General features: G+C 47.3%; 2 protein-coding genes across 6 annotated transcripts in view; one reads left to right on the forward strand and one right to left on the reverse strand.

Annotated features, from left to right (window-relative positions):
• Positions 1–54: 54 nt before the first annotated feature.
• On the forward strand, positions 55–2,113 carry LOC8033660 (geminin). The gene is made up of 6 exons (XM_002405210.5): positions 55–221; positions 715–813; positions 876–1,032; positions 1,303–1,385; positions 1,459–1,548; positions 1,974–2,113. Exons 1-6 carry the CDS (start codon positions 204–206, stop codon positions 2,016–2,018), a joined length of 492 nt encoding a protein of 163 aa, XP_002405254.3. The 5' UTR covers positions 55–203; the 3' UTR covers positions 2,019–2,113.
• Positions 2,114–8,240: 6,127 nt separating this feature from the next.
• The window catches only part of LOC8033661 (serine/arginine repetitive matrix protein 2), an 87,521-nt gene continuing 73,197 nt past the window's right edge, over positions 8,241–22,564 (reverse strand). For 2 of the 5 annotated variants that reach the window (XM_029973929.4, XM_040502147.2), the window contains 4 exons: positions 21,324–21,596; positions 14,638–14,814; positions 13,800–13,907; positions 8,241–8,939 (listed from right to left, as the gene is read on the reverse strand). In XM_029973929.4, coding sequence (XP_029829789.2) covers positions 8,846–8,939; positions 13,800–13,907; positions 14,638–14,814; positions 21,324–21,596 — 652 coding nt within the window. In that variant the 3' untranslated portion in view covers positions 8,241–8,845. Of the gene's footprint in view, positions 8,940–10,823; positions 10,932–13,799; positions 13,908–14,637; positions 14,815–21,323; positions 21,597–22,564 lie in introns of all 5 variants that reach the window. The other 3 variants (XM_029973928.4, XM_040213607.3, XM_029973930.4) reach the window with 3 other exon arrangements.

Below are 22,564 nucleotides of genomic sequence, written 5' to 3' on the forward strand. Positions count from 1 at the left end.
TTTTGTTTATACAAAAAGCGTACTGTCATATTATTTAGAAGTCATTTTTTTGCGGGGTAGTGCTTGTACCGGGGTCTTCGAACAAATCGTTTTTGCGCGTCCCGATGCGAGTTCGTCAGTTAACGAAATTATTTCTTTGTGTTATATCGTGGAGGTGATTAAGTTGGCTCGGCGATACTTTCCTGGCGAAGTTGCGTGGCAGAATGAAAACCGACAAAACGGTTAGTCGGCGTGCTTTCTTTTCCACTTATGGCCCAGGTACTGCAGACCGGAGCGATAAGCCCATTTCGGCGTTCCGAACTGGCAAATGTTTTCGTACGGGGACAAAGAAATATCGTTGTGATACCTAGCGCCGGCCGCGCGTCGATACTCTTTTAAACTAGTTTTCCAATGCGCTGTTTGTGTTTCTTGTCATTCTTTTCTGAAAATGTGTCCGTTTGACCCCGCCAAATTTCTACCGCCATGACATCCATAATAACCCTGAGACGAAGGAATAATAAAAAAAACGGACAGTACAACGAAGTCTCTAACACAGCTGTGTTAGAGACTTCGTTGTACTGTTCGTTTTTTTTATTTTTCCTTCGTCTCAGGGTTATTATGGATACCATTCACCAGCTCGCCTGTGTTTTTTACCTTTTTTTACCGCCATGACTCCGTTCCCGCCTGTGCTTTGGACTGCCCTTTCACAACTCGGGAACAACATTTCCGTCGCAGGTCGTGAAGAGGAGAGTGCTTAATGAAGTCCAACCAACAGCGTACAACCAGCGGCTACTGGTAGGAGCGAGCGGAATCATGCGAATGGACTTGAAAAAGGTGAGCGTTTCAACTCCGTCTTTGCCGACTCGTTCCCTCACACCCCGTGTTCGTGTTTGCAGGAAAGTAGCAGCAAAAGGAAACAAGCTTTCGATGTTGAAAACGAATCTGAGGTGTCTTCGAAGAAGCTTGCCACCAGGAACGATGACAGCGTTCCTACAAAAGCTGAGGTGACAGACAGAAACGCGTCCTCGAACGCTTACGACCTCCTAGTCAAAGGTAAGGAGGAAAAACAGTCCGCGTCGTACGTTGGTGGTGGAACGACGTGGTTGCGAAAAACCCTGAGACCGGGGTAAAATAAGGGACAGCATCCCTTAGGCTGTGCCTGGATTACGAGGATGTTTCCCTCTCGGAGCTTCGTGTTTGTGCTGTTCATTAATTTACCCCCGTCTCGGGGTTCTTCGTAATTATGTTTACACTAGCTCATTTGCGCACATTTTGTTCGTGTGACAACACTTTACTTAACGTTAAACATTTCTTTTTTTAAAGATGAGGTTCCCATTCAGTACTGGAAGGAGCTTGCAGAGCAGAGGCGCATCGCCCTCGAGAAGGCCTTGCAAGAAAATGAAGAGGTGAGTGTGCTCGTTTGGTTTGCATTGATCTGCTGCTGGCATTCCCATAACACTTTTCTTGTATTTCTTTCAGCTCCACGAACAGGTCGAACTGCTCACAGAAGAGAACAAGCACCTTCAAACCATCGCCGATCAAGCTCTCCCATTGGCCGAGCTCGTGAAGGTAAGCATGCTTTTTTTGCTTTAGTCCAACCAGCTGCAGTTTCTGTCGTGCTACCCCAACTAACTATCAGTCTTTTTTTTGGTGCTGCTTTGCTATGAGTCTCTAAGTGAATGATCCAAGGTTTAGTGAATTCATAGCCTTAACTTACTATACTGAATATTTAGCTTTCTCACCTCATCTCCATACTCTGCAGTACAAAGAAGTCGTCGGGCATCATGGTTTGATTACTGCCTCCCAGAGGTGGACATAACAGGCGGCATATTTTTCCTGTTGTCACCATTCCCTTGGTTGTCATTTAATAGTGCATTATGAGTAACCAGGAGCCTCTTTTCAATCTGGAGGTGCTTAAATTCACGGGAACCGGTATCACTTTTGTCTGCCAACTTGTATTTTGATTACCTTTTTTGTTTTCCCTCATGTTCTAGGATCTGACTGGAGAAAATCTGCCTAGAGAGGATGAAGACGAATGAAGATTTGTTCCCTTTTTCATTGTAAATAACATGAATGGTTTTTTGTGCCGAATGATTTCCCAAATAAAACATAGTTCAAGTTGCTGGCTGTAAAACGGTGTTTAATTGTGCACGCAAGTTGAGCAGGCAAAATACTACAAACGATAGAACACCAGCTGGAAACAAAGAAAACAGGTGCTTTGACAGTAACAAGACATACCGTTTATCGTAACAATTAAATTACACATAAATACCGAGGAACGAAAGTGTTGATGCCTCGTTCAAAACGTGTACACTCATTTAAATGCTGTCTCATGGCTGCTAGTTGTGCCAATATTTGGAAAAGGAGCTGTGGAAGTTCGTAGGTTTCTCACCATTCTGTATGAACACAACCAAATTGGAGTTTGTGCAAGTTGATCAATGACTCTCCTACTTGACCATGCTAACATGCCATATTGGCCATATTAAAAGCATAATCAGTACTCATCTACTTACACAGTATTTGCAGATTACCTCCTTTATTTAAAAAATTCTGTCTGTAATGTGCGTTATTTCTTACATTATATTCCACGGCAAATGCAGTAAACAGCCAATGCGGGAAGCTTGGGAACTTGTTTGCTTGCGACGGGCAACTTCTTGACAAGATGGTCCACTCGTTAAAATTGCTCCAGACAACGGGGTAGCTGTATTTAAACTTGAGGGATAAGCAGAGTCTGTCCCTTTTTATGCTAGGCTGCCGTGCATAAGCTTCAGGTGCCGCCGACAACTACTGTTGCGGGTTACCTGTTTAGATGTTTCATTTCATTGGCTCACCAAATGTCGCAATATATCCAGTGACTGGTTTGTGTGGCAAAACACTATTACATCTAGGTTGAAATGTTCGCCGAGCTGTCGTATGTACAATCTATAGTCGTTTTAACCTCGAGAATACCAAAAGCCTGGCTGCACATGGTTCATTTTAACAATGCAAAGCGTGGATTTTGACAGAAGTCATTTTGGTTTAGTTGATAATAAAAAAAGAAGTTGGCCCTTTGTATGCACCAATGCACTGCCCCCTGACTAAAGAAAGGAGAACCCCTGGAAGAAGGATCTACTACTGGGATTCAATGGCAGTACCCACTTGGCCCTGAAGATGAAACAAGAGTTGGTTTCGAAACATTAGGCCCCCTTCGATTTAGGGCTTGGTTGGTAGTTACTTACTTTTATTAGCATACATTTCCTTCTATGCAAGAGGCTTTCGAACGACTGCCTCGGGGATAGTGAACCAGTGCGTGCAACGTAATATCCTGAGAGATGACCCACCCCCTATTTTTGGCAGGAATTGCTATTTTTCAGAACCGCAGAAAGATAGTCCTCTTCTAGGAATTGCAGGGGTCCGGCCAATGGTGACCTCGACAGATATGGTGTTACTTAGCCGCAATGGGAGATGATAGAATATTGCCGACTGGGGATGACAGTAATTCATCGCCCCTCCCTGCAGTCGCAAGTTTTGCAGGTCGCAGAATTTAAAACTAGCATTTTTTAAACTTTCTTCATCGCATACCGAAAGTTGGCCCATTCCATATTTTGACCCGGTTCGCTTTTGCTTTTAGGTGGGCTATCTCTCCGGACATTACGGTAGGTTGTTTTATCCAATCCTCAAGGCAAAAACGACCGGTCTCCACGCTATACAAAACGCTCGTCCTTTCACTGCCAGACGTCCTGGGAGTTCGAAGACTGTTTTTTCCTGTACCAAGGCGACAGGGAGCGCTCCGATGGGGAGCGGCGGTCTAGTGATGGCGACCGGTAACTGGAGGAACGGCCCGAGGAGGAGGACCGAGCAGACCACGAGCTGGCGCTTGTGCTGGGGGTCGGTGGCGTCGGTCTCCTGTAGGGCACCGGTCGCTTGCGCGCGCTGGCTCGCAAGGGGGAGGGAGAGAACGCGGAGGGGCGTTAGGCACCACACTCGGGCCACTTAAAGCCCGCTTCGTACCGAGAGTAATGCAAACCGTTGTACTAGGCTTTCCTCCTTGCAAGCACCTTACCCTCCCGGTCAACACCACCTAGGTAACAAGGTATGAAGGCCGAATTTCCTACGTCGCCTAAAGTGGTAAGTGTCGCCTCAGCGTTTAGGTCCGATTTGTGCCCAACGTTTGCCTCTTTGGATGACGCAGAAAATTCTGCACTAGGGCCTTATTACCTAGGTGTTGCACGGTCATGCTCAAAAATGTTATCGGCCAGGAGGAAAAAGAGAGAGAAGGAACCAAAATGAAGAGGAGGTTTGCTTTACTTTTTCGTATTTGCTGGATGCCATATTTGAGTGTGCTGTTCAGAGCGCATGCTCAAAACGAGCTTACATTAATAGGTTGCTAAGACCAGTAGTCTCGATGGTGTGGAATGCACATTGCAAAAGAACTGGAAGCTCGCCATCCGCGCGCAGTCGCACACGCAGCTATGGCCGCCAGTGAACACTCCCTGTACAGGAGCTTCAGGGCCACCGTCTTACGAGGGCGACACCTTGACATGCGGCACCACTAGCGCAGCATGCTGGTGAACATTTGTTGGCCCTCTGCGATTATTGGACACGAGCGAGTGTGGACGAGTGCAGACTACAGATTGTTTTGTGAACACTTCATCCTTTATACGGGCAGGCAGTGCCCTCGTGCAAGTGGTCTCGAATGTTAATGTAGTGTTTTGAAAGAAGTTGTGGACTATAGATTAATGAACCATGGAATGCTTTTTAATGAATCGCCCCCCAATCCCAGAAATTTGTCTGTCCATCCGCCTGCGCATTAGCCTGCCAAATTTAGTGGGAACTGTGATGTGATGCCACTGTGATGCAACATCACAGTGGCAAGTCGTCGCGTTGCGCGATATCGCGCGACGTGAATTTTCTAGTTAAATTTAGCGGTGAAATTTGGAAATTGGTTCTTTTTCACTCCCTGAATTTAGTTGAATGGTTCCTAAACAAATTTAAACAATCGCTCCTTAAATACTACATTCCATGCATCACACGGCTTTAGAGATAAAGGTCGCACTCAATTAAGCTGCTTGCTTCCAGATTGTTTATATAGGCATAATTTTGCTTTGTGAAGTTAACTAAATAGTGATCCATCCTAGGACAGATCAAGTGTTGCAAATACCTTTACTGTTAACTTATTTCATAGAGTTTTCAATAGTGCATCACTAACTGTGCTTGTAAAAGCTTGGTCAACAAAGAAATAGTTCACTTCTATATCTTTAGGTGTGAAGACCTCCAAAATACAGCAGTATTAATGTGACACCCAAGATTTTCAACCTCACTCCCTTATAGCCTTTCCACAAATTATAAGATTTGCATATAAAAGCTTTTGCATAAACCGAATGTAGCACTGGGTATCGAGTGCCAAAATCTCAGCTTGCACAGTTAAATGGGTCTTGTTTCTTCAATACACAAGCCAAAACACTGGTAACTGTGCAAGTTCTTAATCAATGTGCAGCTTTGTCGAGATAAATCTCATTGGGTACATACAATAGCACGTGCTGGGAAGTTTACAGGGGAATCCTAGCAGGGCAGATACTGCTTCCAGCATCAGGCACTATCACTTTTATGGTTTCCTCATAATTTTCTTTGCTTAATTAAGCAAGAAATGACCCGGTTAAAAGATCAAGGAGGCTTTTTTTTTCTCTTGCAGGCAAAAACCTGCTTGCAAAAGCGTACTATCTTTTGAGCCATTTCTCCTGGTCACTCAACACCACGGTGTGGTTGGCTAACCTCGCCCAATCGGAAACAGCAAGCGTAAAACACTGCCATGAATGCAAGCAGTCTCTTATTGCACAGCATGTAAACTAACGCTTTTAGGGCACTTTAGACGGCCCCCGAAAGATCAGTTTCTCAATGTATTGTGCTGCGATTTACTACAGAGGTGCAAGCAAGTGGTGGAAATCTACATTAAAAAAATCGATGAATGAACTTACCTCATTCAAAACAAAATGGACACAAACCTGGTCTGCACAATCTACGCCGCCGCTTTGCAGACGATGCACGAGTAAAGAGAAGTGCTGCAGACAGAACAATGGTTGTCGCCACTTGGGAAGAAACGCGAGGCGTGAATTCGATCAAGGGGCTTTACGAGGGAGCGCCAGGCGAATCGGGTTACGATGGCAGTCTGATCCCGCAAAAGAACCCGAATCGGCCGGCACTCCCTCGACACTGCGTACGCCATCTGTCGGCAGCACTTCTCCCGACGCGGGCATCGTCTGCAAAGTGGCGGCGTAGATTGCCCAGAACAGTTTTTTTTTCTTCCTTCGAACGAGGTAAAAGAATTCAATATTTTTTCGCTGTGAACCTCCTCCACTGCTTGCACCCCTCTAGTAAATCGCACCACGATATGTGGAGAGTTCGATTTTTGCGGGCAGTCTTGAAGAGCCTTAAGAGCGCAAGTTTACATCTGCAGTCGCCGACAGAACTGCGGGAGTCTCTTTGGATGTCCAGCCTCCGGCGCGTGCTCGTTGCCTTTCGGCGTTCTTTGGCTGCGTGTGCACGCCCCAACGGGACTATGCAGCATTATCGGAGGTAGAAAGCTTGCGCCGGAGGTGGGACAGCTAAACCACCTCCTTGGCGTTGTCATTCTTTCGGCGACCATAAGAGCTTCCCTTGCGACTGAAGACTACTATTAGTTCACAATGCCACCTACGTAAATGAGCCATTAGTTGCAGTTAGGGTGACTAAATGAGCAACACTTAGAGCGTCGGCACTCCATTCCAAGATTTCTGTGGGTGCCACCATCTTCGTGCCTAGTACAGAGCGGGCGCAACCAGCAATCATTGGGATTAGAAAATGCAACTATTTCACATGCGAGTTAAAATCCCTCCCTTCGCTCCTTGCCTGTGGTATGAAAGCACATTTTCACACAAGAGAGTTCCAGAGCTGTCAGCTTAAAAAAAAAAACTGGTCAAGTTAAAAAAATAACTTAATTGGTGAGAACACATTGCTCTTTCAGGCACCCTACTTTGAGCAACAGCTGCTTCCAATGGTGTGCGAGCTGAGTGTACCAGCAAAGCTCCTGCATTACCACAGAACCCCTGAGGGCTGCAATTTTGTTGAATACCTAAGTAGGCAGTCATTCTACACAAGTGACTCAACTACCATGTCTGCAGATAGACCAATTTCACCAGCTGGTCTGCACAAGCCGGACGTCGCCATAACTTTGGTTCACGGGGGGTGGGCGATGGCTGGCACCGTTTCGTGGTGCAGACCCACGGCGTGGTTATTGTGCATGCAGACACTCTAAAGTTTCCACAATCGGTTGAGGCAGCATGGCAAAACTAGCTGGTGAAATCAATCTATTAATCATACTAGCCGTAAATGAACAATCCCACATCGAGGTTTTACACAAAACAAGCAGGGTCTCAACACTGCACGGAGGCAGGGAGAGACCACTAAGGCCTGCACAAGGGCACAACCTGCAAAAATGTCGCCCAACGAGGGTCAAGTAATAAAAAAAAAAAAAAGAGGAGTCGCAAAACTCCGAGGCCAAGAACCAAAAAAGAAAGGGAGGTCCACCTGTTTCCGTCCTCTGCATTCCATGGTACTGGCTTGCAAACAATACAAAAAGGGGACGGAATCCATTAGTCGGGAGTGGGACGGCGGGAAAGGGGGGGGAAGGCTGGAATTCGAGCCATGTAATCAAAACTAAGGGAGCAAAAAAAGAGGACAAAAGCATGGCAGCAAAGCATCAACCCACAAAACCTGCAAAAATGTCCAGTGCCACAGCTTTCCCCGGTACCGCCTACCTTCCGAAAGAAATTAAGGAAACGCGCCTAATAGCACAGCTACCTTTCAGATTCTGGCATGGTTTCATACAGGGGGTACTCCATGCATTGCCTGCATTACTGGCTTCCAAGAATATCATTCCACAAATTTGTTCACCTGATCAAAATAGGTCGAAACATATAAGCAGGCTCGCTACCAATATCCAACAGACCATGCGGCAAAGTAACTGCCTGAAATCACCACCGATGTAAATTCGCAGCGTTCAACAAAGTGCAAACCTTACTCTCTGCTGTACCTCCTATATGCAATGCGTGCCGTTTAGCGAGAGTTTAGTATGAGGAGATTTCAGTGTGGCCTGTACAGCACCAGCAGTAGATATTTTAATAGCAATCCTACACATTCTTTAGCACCGACGATCAACGTTCTACACCGCTGAATCCCAACCAAAGCCCTGGAAACATAAGAGAAACCAAGGAGGCAACTCAGAGTAAATGACAGAAACCAAAGGAACCAAGGAGATGACACTTTTATTATTCTCAAAATCTGCTCCCCATAAAAAATAAACCAAATGTGCAAAAATGATGCGGGGGCACAAGTGCGTCGAGAAATGAACACAGAATGTATTTTTTCATGCATGCCCAGCAACAAACAGCCTGCAGTATTCACGCTCGCTTATTGCACCAAAACTTTTGCAAACACATCGACGCTTTATCTTACACAAGAACAAATCCATATGGGCTCAAGTTGGTGCACTGACCACTAGTTCCACATTCCCACCAGAACCCTTATAGAGCCCAATAACAGAATGCTGCCGAGGTTGATTAACACAGACTGAAACCACTTCAACCCACGTCGTCCCTGCACACGAATGAGAACTAAATCCAATCAAGGGGTGATGGCCAGTGCCTCGAAGACTGCAGGCTGCTAAAAGGCCCTTGAGAACGAAGAGTATAACAGTCCTTTCTTGACATAACATGAGAAAATGAAAGATAGCAAAGAAAAAAAAAAAAAAAAAAAAGGTATGGTCATAAACAAGTCAAAAAAAAAAGAAAAGAAAAATAAAAAGGAGGGTGGGTGTTCTTGTTTTTGAGGTGCGTGAAGTAACACTTCCGGGTCATCGTCGGCGATGGCGGTCTGTGCGCCGACGGTACGAGCCACTACGGCTTCTACTCCTGCTGCTGCTGTACCTGATTTTTGCGTCTGGAGCCCTGGAAACCAGCCCAAAACCAAGGACCCAAACAGAATCAAGGCAAAAACGTGAGAGCAAAACCAAACAAACTCAACAAGCCATAATAAAGGCAGTGACAATCGAGCAAACTGTGTCGAGCGAGGGAACCACCGTAAAATCCCGAGAGATGCCCCATCCCCGAGAGGTGACCCGCCCCCTATTTTTGGCCCGATTTGCTATTTTTTTTTTTTAAACACCGAAAGATAGCCCACTCCTAGTAATAGTAGTGTTGGGGTCCAATGATAGCCTCGGCGTAAATATGGCTAGTTAACTATGGCAGAATATAAGCGAACATTGCTGACCTGTAAGTACGGTCATTTTTGCTTCATTGCCCCTCGCTGTGATAACATGTTTGACAGCGACATATAATCTAAAAATAACATTCTTTCAAATTTTCTTGACTGCACACCCAAAGTTAGCCTACTCCCTATTTTCACCAAATTAACTCTCGATTTTAGCTAGGCTATCTCTCGTGATATTACGGTACATATATTAGGCATCACCTAAAAGACTCCTATGTTTAGTAGAAAAAAAAAAACAAAAAAATGAATGTATGCAAAAATAGACCCTGCAAGATTTGATACTGGTGTCATATTCAATAACACTCAGGTAAATACCTCATAGAGGTATTTTTATCACGATGCACACAGCTGATACCCCAAGATGACAGTAAGATAAAAATGGTGAAAAAGCTGAGTTAGTACAATTAAAACTAGTGTTTATTAATGCCTGGGTTATCTGAGTGTCCGTTCCGTCTTTCATTCTTGGTTTTCACAACACGTGAGCTAATAAAATCTTAAAACTCGACAGCCTCGAGGAACGCCTTCAGTGACCAGTGGGAAAAACCTTCCAGTTCCTTGGGGTATTCGCCGTCTGCATGTACTTAGTCTCAGAGTTGTTTTTCGCGGTGCAAGAGGTGTTTAAGACCACAGCCAAGCGGGACAGACGTGCTCAGAAAAGCGGCGAACAAGGGTGTGCTTTACGGGGGAGAGACCACTAAGCCAGAAGCCGCATGCTCGACGACTGGGAGTAGCACTATCTGCCACAAAAAAGATCCACCATGGACTCGAAAGCGTCTTACAAAGCAGAGGAAGGAAAGAGAAAAAAAAAAAACGAGGCAGGAAAACAAAAAGAGGGTGGGGGGAGGGAAGAGCAAGTATGGGAAGATGCCACCACCGTCACAGCCTGGCGTGTGCAGGGCAGTAGCGTTTTGGTTCCCTAATCCCTGCCCAATCAGGTGCCCACTCGCAAACGCGGCGTGAGACGAGGGCATCGAGCTAGGGCTAGGCCGGCGCGACGCAAGTTATTATCGAGTGCCTAATCGTCGGCATGCACGCACATGCTGCCTTGGTTCAATTACAGATTGAGCGCAACGTCGCAACGGCCCGGTATTTAAGAAAACAAAAAGAAATATTACGATTGTGTTATTCGCAATCGTTTATAAAATCAAGGTAGTTTCACATTACTGCTTGTTGGTTCATTCCCTCGCCAGCAAAGTGAAGTTAAGCGCGAGGAAGAAGGTTGCTGACATTCCCAAACAAAAAGCAGATCGCTTTCACAACTGAAGAGGTCTGCTTTTTATGAGGCTGTCGCTACATTCCTGCACATTGCGCATCATTGAGGCTCACGTCGGCACGCACTCTTCTTCCACCGTTTCTGGCTCAAGGCTATACGTCACTTTAGTCGCTTTCATTATTGCAGCGATCAAACTAAGCCATGAACCGACGGGGCGTCACCGGACCCACAAGCAGTAACGACAGTCGTAGCAGCCTCCGAAAGCACTCGTCTCGTGCCACGTTTCCCGAGAGGCGGCAACCGTCGCTAAACGGTGTGACTCTGCTCGTTTGCTCTCTTTTGTTTTTACCTGGTGATGCGCCTCTTATCTAGAAAGCTGGGAGAGCCTTTGCGACGCGGAATCGAAGGGCTACGAGCGTACGACCGTGACCGCGAGGACACAGACCTTGAGCAAGACCTGCAAAGATGCAAACGCCTCAAGGTCAGACAACGTAATGGGCCCAACGCCCGGCCCACGTGTCATCGTCTCCACGGCTCTTCTGCGTCTCTTTCTCGTGTCTCCGAAAGCCTGCTGTGTCTCGGGCGACGGCAAAAGCTACTCAATCCTTGGCTGCACAACGCGACCTGATGCAATAATGTGGAATGTCTCCAGTCTCCTGTCTAGGAGTGGGCCAATTTGGTTGGTCACTTAGCTGCCTACTAGTATCGCAATATTTACAACCTATGTTTGTACGTAATATGTAGAATGAAATAGCTGAAAGCCTGCAAACTTAATCTATACATTAGACAAAAGTCTGTTTCATTTCTTGGGTTTACGAGTTATCTCTTGGGTTCAAGAAAACTTCCAGAGACGAGTCTTTTTATCTGAGTGAGTGCGCCTCACTGCAACTAAACTCAGAACCCTGCTCACAGAAAACTGTGAATAGGAGCAAATAATTTAGTATTTGTTACAAAGTTCTGGAGACAAAGGAGGTTAGTCAAAAGAGACAGACAGAAGGCGATGCAAGCACATGACACGCAAGCATAATGTCACGTGGGTTAGAGAGAGGAAATGACTAGTGAAATGCAGTTACACGAGCAGTTAGCGAGACAAGACGCAGCTCAATAACAAATCCACAAACACGAGACTAGTACTAAGCACTTCAAATAGCACAAACACACAGCAGCGAAGGGACAACATTGATACAACCATTCTCCCTTTCTCCGTAACTGCCAAGGATTCTGACCTCATCTCCTTGATACACACTTCATAATAGGGAGGTTTAGAGTAGCGTGCCCAAGTGCTTTGTGCACACAAGAAAACCGCGTCTCGGCCAAACCCAGACTGCGTTCTGGGCTTTGAATGAACACACACTACAGTTTGAAAATTTTGTGCGCACCCGCGTGTCCAGACTTGCACCAAAGTGGACTTGTACAGCTCTTGCAAGGTGCGGGAAGGTGGCAGAGGGCTCAAGACAAGATGAGTTGTGCCCGAAACCGGACTTGGAGCTAAGTGCTCAACGGTGGCTCCCAATACAACAGTGCCCTCGCAACTGCGATCATCGGTACAGGACGACACTCAACCCTTAGGAAACGTGTATGCCGCCATCTGTTGTAAAGACCCAGCAAGGTGAGCGACGATCACCAGCAATTGGCAACAGGCAAACGTTTCTCGGGGTGACTGTTTGCCCCAAAAACTTCAACCAGTCGTGTCGGCGTGAGCGCACACGACCACTGGCATTGCATCTGCCTATTTAAACAAATTCATTAATGCGATTCAGGATAAAAATGGTCTTTTTCCTTTCTCAATGTACAGCCTTTTGAGCAAACGTCGAAGGCTGCGACTGCATCTTGGTTACGCTGCAAGTGTGAGATGCTGGCATTTAATTTGCTGTGGAGAAGTGCTATTCTGTAGCTCTCCGCCCACAACATGCACTAGAATTGAGTATGCTACTCTAAAACTCCCTAGTGCCTTTTCAAACTGACCGAGACCTCTCAGCTTGGGGTAGTGCTTCTCCAACATAAGGATGCAACATTGCACCAAAAAAGTGACAACCAAAAGCACATTTTTTAGGATTTATGACTTGCAACTGCCATTTCCACTCAGCTTTCAAGCTGGGTTTCAAATTGGCAGAAATGACTCCACCAAAGAGTGCCAGGATTTTGGATGCCTTACACTGCAGAGGCTTCTCAATCGGTCATCAGTTTTTCTTGTAGCCCAGTTCTGCCCCTACCAACAACTTAAAGCTTACATCTACTTTATATTTATTTTCTGAAATTCACCACACAGGTAACGCTAGCCAAATGTCAGAAAGCACCATGTGAACTTTATGGGCACCTTTGCAATCCCGCAGTTCGAAAAGCACCCCCACAAAAAACTTTACAAACCAGTTAAAACTGAATCATGGCCAAGGTTTGAATGTGGTACAGAAAAGTGTGACTAAGTGAAGTAAACTTAGCTTTCTTTAAAATTCAACAAAACTACATGCAAGGCAGTTACCAAAACCCCGATTATTTCGGCGTTACAAGGACTTGGACATTGCACGCCCGTCGCTATTCACCGAGAGGTTTGCCAACCCAACGGTACACCCCCTCCTGTTCAGAAAGGAGGTATGTGCTACACTCTGTGTCGACGCTTTTGCGCTACATTGCCAAGGTTACTATAGTTTACACTGTGCTACAGGTCCACACTGCTGCAAGAGCACATGGTTTCACCTTGCATTTCACTCGCACGGGCTCTTGCGCAAAAGAGAGGCCAAACGAAGCCACGTGCTCGCAGAAGTAGCTACGACAGCGTTGGAATGCCGCAGAAACTAGGTTAGCCTCAACGACGTAGCAGAAAAGAGTCGACGGCGAGGTTCCGATGCGCGAAGCACATTGAGGATTGCGAGAACTTGTGCGAGCAATCTCCGTGCTGTGGCACTATCTCGGTGCCAATTCAATGGGTGATTCCCAGCCATTGCGGACTACGCGTGCATTCCCTAGACCAAAGGTTTTCAACCAGTGACGTCTCGCGGACCCCTTGGGCATCGGCGAAGGTGATGGGGGACCCCGTTCATGGTGATGGGACGGGAAAGGTGTAAGTTAATTATAACATTGATTTAATTAAGGGATAAAACTAAGGGCTAGTGTGAAGTAGACTGCTCCTCATTGACACACAGACGAGAAAACTTGCCCAACAATTGGAACGATTCTTCTTAATCTAAAAATATACAACTTTTATTGCTGGGCTTCACTGATGATGCAAGGGGACCGCGGAACCTCATTTGAGAACCACTGGCATAGATGACGCAACCCGAGATAGTCTCTCCGCAAGGGTGGGTAGGCGGGCGGGGCGGCCCCTCACCTGGAGCTTCGAGAGTGCATGGAGTAACTGCGGCTGCTGTAGGAGCGGTCCCGTGAGCGGCTGTGCTCACGCGACCTCGAGCGCCTGCGCTCCCGGCTGTCTCCTCTGCTGTGAGCCACCGGGGAAGTGGGGTGGGGGGGACAAATGGGGGAGGGGGGAGGAAGGCATTGCATTGGTCCCTTTCCTCTCTTTTACCTGCCAACGTCTTACGGAAGAAAAAAGACACGCATGCTGTCCTACTGTCTGGCTTGCAAAGAGACGCGGCTCACCAAAGTGGCCCTTTTCCGATACAAAACCCGCACCAATGGAAAGAAGAGAGAGCATGTGGGCAAGCTGGTGAATGTGGTGCGATGGAACCCGAAACAGAGGAGAAAAGGGAAGACGGGTAAAAGGAGGGACAGCACTTGGTGCGTGTTGTGCCTCCTCTTACGCGTCTTTTTTTTCCTTCCCCGTCTTAGTCATGCCACAGGCCAATTGACACTGATCTACGAGCGGTGAGCTTTACGCAATACTAGCGGTTCGGAAATTCTGCACAGAAACTTGTAAGTCCAGCTGCGACGCACGTACAACTCCTCACTACCTCAACATAATGAAAACTACATTAGTGGAGACACTGACAAAAATTTGAAAAGTTTGAGTAGAGTGGGTCTTACAAACCCACTCTACTCACCAGCTTGAGTAAATTCAAAAATGTTTTAGCATATTTTCACGTTAAACGTTACAATTTCCCCGTGGCAGCGAAGCTACCTAACAGGAAACGGGCTTTAAACCTAAGAAGACGCAGACCAACTTTACCCGCTCTTATTAAGCCTGTTCTTAGGAAGAAGCACACACTCACTTGCGGTAGGAAGCGTATGAAGGGGACCTGGAGTGACCTCTCCGTCCTCGCGAGCGAGACCTCGATGTGCCGCTGCCCGACCTGGACCTCTGCCGCTGGGCCCTGGACCTCTTGGGAGACTCCCAGGGGGACTTGCGGGACGGCACCCCTTTCCCACGCGAGCTGCGGGACCTGGACCTGTTAATCAAACGCCGGGAGGTTGCCACTAAGGTCAGGACGCTCGGGCTAGGCAGACCTGTTAAAGGGCCCATGAAACGATTTTTGGGTTGGGATAGATCAGTTTAGATTGGGATTTTACTAATAGCACATTGTTCAGTGGACCAAAAGAAAAAAGGTAGAAAGTCAAAAGCCCGACTTTCAGTGCGAAAATTTGAAAACAGAGCGGACTATTTCGTACCTCCTCCCCTTCGCGACCTCTCTGCCTTTTCACTGTGATACATCCGCGGTCCCAAAAGCGCGTCATCGGGTCCAAACTGACGTCACACGCAACCGGACCTCACTTATTCCCTTCAACCCTAAGCTGACATTGTGGTGGAAGCTACGCGCTTGCCGGACCAATCAGCCGCCTCCCTTTCATCACCTGACTTCATTCTCTGCAGCAACATTTGCCACGCTCACGTGGCAAGTGTGGCTGGCCCAACGATCACGTAGCTACAACAGCACTGTCAGCTTCGGAATGAACGGGGTGGGGAAAGCAACTTTTGTCTGAATTTTGAGCGACGGGCTAATCTTCTAGGGGGAGAATGGATGTGTCCGGATTACACAAACGACAGTTCGAAAAGGAGGGGTCTCCCCTTTTTCGTCTTGTTTAACTCTTTAGGTGGAATGCGCAATTTATGAGTTGAGGAGGAAAGCTAAACAGGAAAAAGTTGGAAAAGCGTTTCATGACCCCTTTAAGGGAGAAAGCTGGCATCGAGCCTAAACTTTTTCATATTTAGAGCTATATGTATGAAATTTTCAGGGTATATGAAAGGTCTAGTAGGGTATATGAAGAGTATATAATAGTGTATGAAGGGTATGTGTATAGTGTATGATAGCATATGAAGTATGATGTATATGAAGGGTATAGTAGGGTATAGATGCTTTCAGCGCGCGCCAGATTGGGCTGCCATACCCGACCTTGTCTTGTCTTACCGAGATGCTGAGCCACTGAAGCGGGCGTTGACGAATCTCGACAAGGATGTATGCCGAGGAGAAGGACGCTTAAAATGGCAATAACCTGTCCTGCTGTGGTAATGATGAAGTTAAGCGAACGGAATAAGAGGGAAAAAATACTGAAGGTCAGTTATGGCAGCGCCCATGCACAGCTGCCTGAAAGCGTCTATATGAAGTATATGTATAGTGAATATGAAGAGTATATAATAGTGTATGAAGGGTATATGAAGGGTAGGGTATACAAAGGGTATAATTATGAAATTTTCATAGCATATTTACAAGAGTAACTGCTAAGTTTCATAAAGCTACGCTCATAGGTTCTTGAGTCAATTTTCTTTTTTCAGTAAGGTTTACTCGCTTCCTTTATCCCACGCCTGGAGAAATAGCAAAACATTGTGGGAATATGAAAATTATTATAAGCATTCCTGGATAGGCACACCAGGGCATGACAAAACCCTTTTTATTCATTTCCGTTCAAAAAACATCTTGCGCAACATTGAATTTTATGTTGCTGGTCATATCCTCATCCATCAAATTTAATTTGAGAATTATAAATTTTTGAACAGAATTTTCTAAAAAAAGGAAGCTTCTCATGCCTTTACAAAGTTATTTATTTAGTAACAGAATAAAAAAACAAAACTGCATGCAAATTTATTAAACTGCTCCCGAGATATCACTGGGATAAGTAATCCTAGAGGAAAAATCTATTTTGAGAAAATGGCATTTGAAACTTGCATACACATTTTCAGCATTGAGCCAATGCTCACTTGAGCGGGTGCTTTAGGCAATCACTACTTCCCAATCATAAGGCGGGAAAACGCTGATCACGCCAGGACTACGCTGCGGACACTATTTTGATGGGTGGCAAAAAGAAGAAAAAAGACTGCTTCAAAACAAGACAAAGGTGGCGACTGTCCGCCGAGTTAAAAGAGAGCGGGAATCGCTAAAAGTCTGGCTCGATTTTGCACCTGTAGCACAGTTTAGAAACCACCGGGACCTTGTAAATATTTTTTTATCATGTTTTTTTAGTGATATAGATAGTGATAGTTACAAATGAGGTAGTTTATAGAATATACAGTCCAAAAACGCGGCTTACTTACCAAAAATCTACTTTATGGTGATTTTTTTTGTATTCAATCCCAACGTCCATTGACAAAGTAGCATTTGACTGTCCAGCAAGTCACCACGGAAATTCAACGTTGCCTCGCTTGGTTGCCCTGCTAACTCGTATATGCATTACGAAGCAAAAACCCCTGCACACACCAACGTTTGGTTATGTTTCCTTGTATTACATTATGATACGATCGAAAGTCACCGGGGCATTAGGGTTTGTAGGTTGCGTGCAAAGCTACTCCTAGAATTGTCTGCCATGCTACATACAAGGCACGGAAGTTCCAGTGACTCCTGACATAAGCTCACCTAACATAAAGCAACGTAAGCAAAGGGCATTGCGGGAACAAACTTGAAGCCTACACAATACGGTCAAATGCTTCGTGTCAATGGATCCTCGTAGAATAAATAGCATGGAGCAGAATTTACAGTCAAACCCGATTATAACGAACTCGGATACAGCGAATTATTCCTTATATCGAACACACAGAATTCTCTGATCAATATCTATGCAAAATATATCTCGCATAACGAACCGCACATTGGATATATCGAATTCCCAGCGCTTGCGAATACCCGAAAAAAGGAGCGGCTCCGGGCGCCCGCGGAGTCTGGCTTCCTCGCAATGCAGAACCGGTTCGCCCGCTCCGCGCCTCGCATGAACGAACGAGGGAAAGAGAAAAAGGGAGCCAGCTTTCTTCGACCTTGGGCAGCGAGCGAACGGAGCTGACGATCAACGTGCGACTCCGCGTACTCCGCACAACCGCGACGCGGCCATAACGCCATCTGTCGGAGAGTTGGAGAACGTCGTAACCTTGCCATCCTTCTCACATCTGGGGCTACGGGTCCTATCGCGCCTATCGCATGTCCTTTCGCAAGCACGTCGTTGCCGTTGGCAGTCTTCGCCATTTCTGTTTTGTTGCGGTTGGCAGTGCGTGCAGTCCGCTAGAATAATGACGACAAAGCAGCGGCAAGCGCTGCCGATTTCTGACAAGGTGGACATTATTCGCCGTGTCGAGCGCGGCGAGAAAAAATCGGACGTGGCTGCAACCTTCAAGATCGCCAGAAGCACGTTGAGCACGATACTAAAGAATAAGGCGACGATCAAGAACCAAGCCTGCGAACGGCCGAACGCCGACAGCAAACGCATCCGGAAACCGGCCTACGACGCTGTGGAGAAGGCTCTCTACCAATGGTTCCTGGACATTCGCGCGCGGAACCTACCCGTCTCTGGTCCCATGCTGCAGAGCAAGGCGAAAGATTTCGCTTTCGTCCTGGGGGTTGAAGGTTTCACCGGAGGCACTGGATGGCTGCAACGGTTTAAGGACCGCTACTCGATTGTTGGAAAAGTCGTGGCTGGCGAGAGGTGTTCCGTCGATACGGAAGGCGTCAAGAAGTGGATTGATGACAACTGGCCGGCAATTATTGAGAAGTACAAGCCATGTGACATTTTTAACACGGACGAGACTGCGTTATTTTGGCAGCTGCTTCCAAGCAGGACCTTGGCGCTCCGAAATGAGGACTGCCATGGTGGAAAGCTGAGCAAGGTTCGCGTCACGATCCTTTTGACGACCAACATGGACGGATCATCGAAACTGCGCCCGCTAGTCATTGGCAAGTTCAAGTCGCCTATATGTTTGCGAGGATGCGGCCCCCTACCCGTAACATACACCTTTAACAAGAAGGCGTGGATGACCAGGGTGTTGTTCGAGACGTGGCTCCGCGACTGGGACGAAGAATTAACATCAAGTGGGCGCAAGGTTTGCCTACTGCTCGACAATTGTTCCGCTCACCACTGCGGTGTATCGCTCAAGAACATCGAGCTGTGTTTCCTGCCGCCCAACGCAACGGCAGTGCTCCAACCACTTGACCAGGGCATCATCCGTGCTTTCAAACAGGGCTACCGAAAGCGTCTTGTGGAGCAACTTCTCGTCAAGATGCGCGTCGGCGGAGAGCTGAAGATCGACTTGCTGGGCGCGATCCAGATGCTGAGCCGCGCCTGGTGTGATGTCACGAGCGACACAATTCGCAATTGCTTCCGGCACGCTGGACTCGGCGTGGAAAACGGCGAAACATCGGGCCCAGTGCAAGAGAACGATGACATAGGAGTCCTCTGGCAGGAACTTGGTAGCCTCCCTGATGCGTTGCCCGAGGGAGTCGACCTCGAAGATTTTTTGACGGCCGACGACGACGTTGCTGTGGCTGCAAGCCCTTCGGACACAGAGATCATTGCGGATGTGGCGGCAGCTGCTGCCATTGGTGACTGCGAGGAAGCAGAGGATTCTGAAGATGAAGGTCCACCTCGTCCGACGCTTCACGAGGCACTTTCAGCGGTGGACGTGCTCCGTCGCTACTGCTCCGACATCGAGGGAAGCGGACTGGAGTTCGTACAAGCAGTGTCACGCGTCAAGAACGCCATTCTTATGGATGCTGCCCAGTCAAAAACCCAAGCGAAGATTACTGCCTACTGTGAATAGATTGTTCCCAATAAATGGATTTCTTGAACAGTAAGTGGCATATCGTAGAAATTCGTTATACGCGAATATCTCCATAACGAACTACTTGATATATCGAACTAGACGTAGCGTTTTATGCAGTTCGTTATAAACGGGTTCTACTGTACTTGTCAGAATTTTAACAAGTGCTACGGCATATTTTGACAACAGGTAACACGTCTGTAATCAAAATGCGCCAGTTAAAAACATTCCTTAAAAGGGGAATTACATTTGGCGACCAATTTTTCGGACTTCGCCAGGACCGAAGGGACGCCCAAATGATACGGCAGTCTGAAAAATCAGCAGATTGAAAAACTTGCCTTTTGTTACGTCTAAGCGGGCTTAGAAAAGCCGTCAATAGTGCTTGGCTTGAGGTTACGCCTCCATTCCAGTTTTACCACTTTCTATCAGCTTAAGAATCGCTACCTTCTTTTCTAGCCTTATGGTCGAGTATTCTTTGCACTTCTTAGCGACGCTTCGCGGCGGGGGAAGAACAGATGGGGCCACGACGTCCAAGCCAGCATAGTCCGAAAACACAATTCACCGAGACGAGATAAGAGGTGCAAGTCCACGACTGCAGAATGCCGAATTAATGAAGCAACATGATAACAATGATGATGACGATGATGACGCGCAGCTAGAGAGATAAAAAGCCGTAGCATGGCGTCACCCAGCGGTAGGACTTAACGGCACTCCAGTAGTGCTGCCAAACCGAGCCAATCCATGTACAGCCAATATAGAATTTAAAATGGCTGCTTCTCGGCGGTGTTTCCTGCCGATTGCTCATAAAGATTTTATCCGAAAAAAAGAACTTTCGGGCTTCAAGCTGTCCGAAACAATGGTCATGACCGTGCAGTATTTCTATCGAATAGGTCACGGTTCCTCCTTTAGGTCCAAAATATTGACTAAGCATGAATTATTGGCATCCGAAAAATTGGTCGGCGACTGTAGTGGATTTTAGGTAATTTATTTGCTAATTGTCACTTTATACTCAGAATCAGACATTTACTACAATCAATAACATTATCCCAATGGAATAATTTCTTTCCTACCAGTGCTCTTTACTTAAAAGTTGCTTTCCATCTTATATAAAACACCCTGTATGCATCAGCTCAAATAACACTCTTCTTAGCTCCTCCGGTAGCGCAAGGGTAGAGCGTCGGACCACTGAGCTAGAGTTTGCCCGTTTCATTTCCGCCAAGGACAGGGATTTTCGCATTGAAACCTAGCAGAGTTAAAGACTAATGACTGGTTCGCACTTTCCACTTTTCTCTTGCTTCCTACTCTCCCCCCTTCTACCCTGAGCACCATTCCCTGTTTCCTCCTCTCCCACGATGAGGAGGACCTTCTGCTTTGCAGAATCTCGAGTCTGGCCGTTGGCCTTTAACATGTCTTAGAGCACAGCTCTTAGGCAGCCGTTTCCAACTTGAGCGGCGTCGCTGTAACCACGCGTAGCATTATGGGAAACCTCCCACAATGCAATGCGCAGGTCTCACTGGTGACCCGCGCGTTGCATTATGGGACGTTTCCCATAATGACGTCGCACGTGACGTCACGGTCACTCGTGAAGGTCACGACGGTCACAGTGAAAGTCACGACCTTCACTTCACGAGGCCTTCATGAGGGGGAGGCAAGGGGGGGAAGGATGAGAGGAGGAGGAGAGTACGAGGGAGTAAGAGGGGCACACCCTCCCCTCCTCCTCTTCAAGAGCTGCGCTCTGATTCGGCATTACAGGGAGCTGTAAACATCTTTCATTTTTCGTTACAACCTTTTGCGGCGTGCTCGACTTCGAAGTTAGCCTTAAAATGCATTCTGAGTTAGAGTCTTAAAAGTGAAGGGATACTTCCAGATGAAAGGAGAAACTTTTTTTGGGGGTGTCAAGGCTCGTACATGTGTGCCCGCCTTCCCCTGAGGAAACCAACTCACCTAGAGTGTGAGCGTGATCTGGAGCTGGAAGGAGAGGCCGCCCGGCGCCCCGTGACGGCGGGCAGGGGAGACTTGGGGGGCGAGGGGCCCCGGTGGCCGTTCTGCTGCCTGGAGGGGGCCGTACCGGGAGAGCGGCTTGCCTCGCGGGCCCCACGCTCCGTCCCGGCCGCACCCACCTTGGGGCTGGGGCCCCGCTGCTCCGGTACGGTTGGCCGGGGAGGAGCCACCGACACCTCTGAAGACACGGCGTGGCCGGTCTTCTCCTGGCTGCCCCTGCGGATAAGTCGGATGCCGCTCGTGTGCCAGTCCAAAACTCGCATAACACGGCGGCTTTATAAGCGGGGCTCCGTGGTTTTGGTGCGCGGGGTGTTTGTTCCGCGAGTCCGGAATTTAGATAAAAAAGTCACAGGGTCTCTTATATTATCCTTAAGACGTAAAGACTTACTTAGTTCACTTTGATTCCTCTTAATTCACTTTGTCATCCTTCTTAATTTCATTACCTCTAATTCGCCTTAGTCAAAAAACGTGATAGCAAACCTCAGAAGACAGCACACTCTCTGACGATGAGCTTTTGGAGCTGTTTCATTGGCTCACTCAGATCGTGGCGTCGGCTGTGGTCTTGGTGATAGAGAACTTCCGAAGAGAGCACGCTCTCTGAGAACACACTTTTGGAGTGTTTTCGTTGTTTTCGTGTCGTCGACATGTTTTCGCTCCAGGACCTTGAAAGTCGACTGAACGATGAGACATATAAGGCTTTCGACTTAATAAAGCGAACTTGCATTCGGGTTTTTTTAGCCCCGGAGTTAAGTTGGTGGCCATGGAGGGCGCTAGTAAAGAGGCAAAATTGGTTAGTTGTTTGAGTAAAAATTTTTATCTAACCTTTTAAGGTTACGTTTTTCGGGGCACAATGTGTAAGGAGAATCGACGCTCGACCTAACTGTGGCCAAGTCGTGACGTGAAATTTGTGCTTTCTTCGAAAAAGATGCTACGGGGCAAGAAACGTCCCCCTTGTGCACGGTCTCCAAGTGAATCTAAAGTGGCACTCGGACTAGAGAGATACCAAGGATTTCTCTCCGACGCGCGCATCGCGCGACAAACACGTCGCACTCTTGCAATGCGGCGCCGTGACATTGGCTCCTCGGCAGGGTGAGGGAGGGATGCTCAGGCAGTAAAAGCAATCCCGGTTCGGCGGCAGATCAGGTTGGTTATATGTAGAGTTTCTTGTTAAATGCTTCGGCATC

Source organism: Ixodes scapularis, unplaced genomic scaffold (assembly GCF_016920785.2).
Source record: "Ixodes scapularis isolate PalLabHiFi unplaced genomic scaffold, ASM1692078v2 PGA_scaffold1__304_contigs__length_218370807, whole genome shotgun sequence".
Taxonomy (NCBI): Eukaryota; Metazoa; Arthropoda; class Arachnida; order Ixodida; family Ixodidae; genus Ixodes; species Ixodes scapularis.

Bases quoted from the DNA above. Each gene is read 5' to 3' on its own strand.
- LOC8033660 (XM_002405210.5), top strand. The intron at 1,386-1,458 runs GTGAGTGTGCTC...TATTTCTTTCAG, and splicing joins CCTTGCAAGAAAATGAAGAG to CTCCACGAACAGGTCGAACT. The intron at 1,549-1,973 runs GTAAGCATGCTT...CTCATGTTCTAG, and splicing joins CATTGGCCGAGCTCGTGAAG to GATCTGACTGGAGAAAATCT.